Here is a 1,942-nt window from a genome sequence, read left to right as displayed (position 1 = left end):
TTCGATCCTGGGTGGGGCTCTCCGTGAGGAAGAACAGCAGAGGGAGACACCAGCAGGGCACCCTGGCCGACAGAGTAGCTGTGGTCACGGGCTCCACTGACGGGTGAGTGCCTTGGCTGCATCTGGAGGGACTCCTGGGTGGTGGGAGCAGGCACAGCCTTCCTCGTGCAGCGGGGCTGGGTGCAGGAGGAAGGTGGGAGAGAGCTTGCCTCCTCCATCTCCATGCCCAGGATTGGCCTTGCCATCGCTCGACGTCTCGCTCAGGATGGTGCCCACGTGGTCATCAGCAGTCGGAAGCAGCCGCATGTGGACCGGGCAGTCGCCACCTTGCAGGGCGAGGGGCTGAGCGTGACGGGCACCGTGTGCCACGTGGCAAAGGCTGAGGACCAGGAGCGGCTGGTGGCCACGGTGAGAGACCACCCGGGTGGGAGGGCGCAGAGAGACGAAGGGAAGGAGGACACACCCATCCTCTCGTGCCCTGCTGAGCCCGGGGGCAGCAAGCCCAGCGGGTCGTAGAACAAATAGAGCTGCGCACGGACAAATTGAGCGCCCCTGGTGGGCCACCGGGATTGTCTGGGGAGGGGCCTGTTCCCTGGAAGACACTCATTTCAAACTCACACCCAGGGAGGGTCGCCATTGAGAAAGAGCCTGGCGGAAAGAGGAAGAGTCCCCATGGGATTCCGGGAAAAGGAGCTCCTCCCCTGAACGGACAGCCCTGGGAAGCCTGCCCTTGAGCCTAGGGGGGGGCCCGGACTGTCCTTCATCTGAGCTTGTTTTTACTGCTGCAAGACCATTTGTGGCCCAAAGGCCGTGCCTGGTCAGCAAGCCCAGTCTGAGTGATCCACCTGCTTGAGCTACTCTGGGCCGGCAAGACCTTTCAGGCTACCTGCACACCTAGCCACCCACTCCTGTCTCCTCTCTCCATAGGCCTTGGAGCACTGTGGGGGCGTGGACTTCCTAGTGTGCAATGCTGCGGTCAACCCTCTGGTGGGGAGCACTCTGGGAGCCAGCGAGCAGGTGTGGAACAAGGTGAGGCCTCAAGTCCCCTCCCCCCCAAACGTGTGTAGTCACACACACACACACACACACACACACACACACACACACATGCATATTCTCTCCCCTCTGGGCATTCCTTTGAAAAAGCAGCCACTAGGCAGCAGGCTTGTGGCATCTCATCCCCAGAAGGCCACTTCCAGGTGTAAGTTTTAATTTTGATTCTCTCTATATATAATAAAAATCATATTTATTGGGGTGCTCTCATAACATTCCATACATCCATTGTATCAAGCATATTTGTACATATGTTGCCATCATCGTTTCCAAAACATTTTCTACTTGAGCCCTCGGTATCAGCTCTTCTTGTTGCCCTTCCCTTCCCGACCCTCCCACCCTCGTCAATCCTTGGTCAATGATATAGTGCTATTGTTATCTCGTATCTTACACTGTCTGTGTCTCCCTTCACCCACATGTCTGTTATACATCCTTTTGGGGGGTTACATATCCAACCTTGTGATGGGCTATCCCTTTGTCCCCGGGCGTGTTCGGCTTAAAACGGTTTGCTGCGGCCTCTCTGCCCTCTCTTCCCTTCCTGCCCTTGTGTTCATTTGCTCAGCAAGTAGCGATGGAGGGCTTGCTGCAAGCCAGGCGTGGTTCAGCCTCTGGGCATAGAGCGGTGTGCTTACCGCAAGGGCCTCACGCTCCTGGCAGAGCCCAGCGCCTGCACTCTTTTGCGTGTGCATTTGTGCAGGACACAGACTGGTAGCGGTGTTCCTCCTCGGGGAGCCGAGTCTGCGGCCAAGCTTCTCGACCTTTGTTCGGCCAGGGCCCCTCAGGTGACTCTGCTGTACCTGTTGGACCTTGAACCCCCATCAGCATGATATGGGCGCTCCGATGTGGCAACCCGCCCGACGTCCACTTAGTCATTCTGCCACCTTGTCCA

At 57.8% G+C, this 1,942-nt stretch overlaps 1 protein-coding gene across 1 annotated transcript in view; it reads left to right on the top strand.

Moving 5' to 3' along the window:
- Nucleotides 1-14: 14 nt before the first annotated feature.
- Nucleotides 15-1,942, top strand: part of LOC101662084 (dehydrogenase/reductase SDR family member 2, mitochondrial-like) — a gene marked incomplete at its 5' end in the record, with an annotated part of 9,991 nt that continues 8,063 nt past the window's right edge. The window contains 3 exons of the mRNA XM_030884891.2: nucleotides 15-103; nucleotides 231-408; nucleotides 928-1,029. Coding sequence (XP_030740751.1) covers nucleotides 15-103; nucleotides 231-408; nucleotides 928-1,029 — 369 coding nt within the window. The remainder of the gene's footprint in view (nucleotides 104-230; nucleotides 409-927; nucleotides 1,030-1,942) is intronic.

Source organism: Echinops telfairi, unplaced genomic scaffold (genome assembly GCF_000313985.2).
Source record: "Echinops telfairi isolate 266 unplaced genomic scaffold, ASM31398v2 ScPeMD7_18;HRSCAF=68, whole genome shotgun sequence".
NCBI classification, from domain to species: Eukaryota; Metazoa; Chordata; class Mammalia; order Afrosoricida; family Tenrecidae; genus Echinops; species Echinops telfairi.
This window is presented reverse-complemented; position numbering and strand designations above follow the sequence as displayed.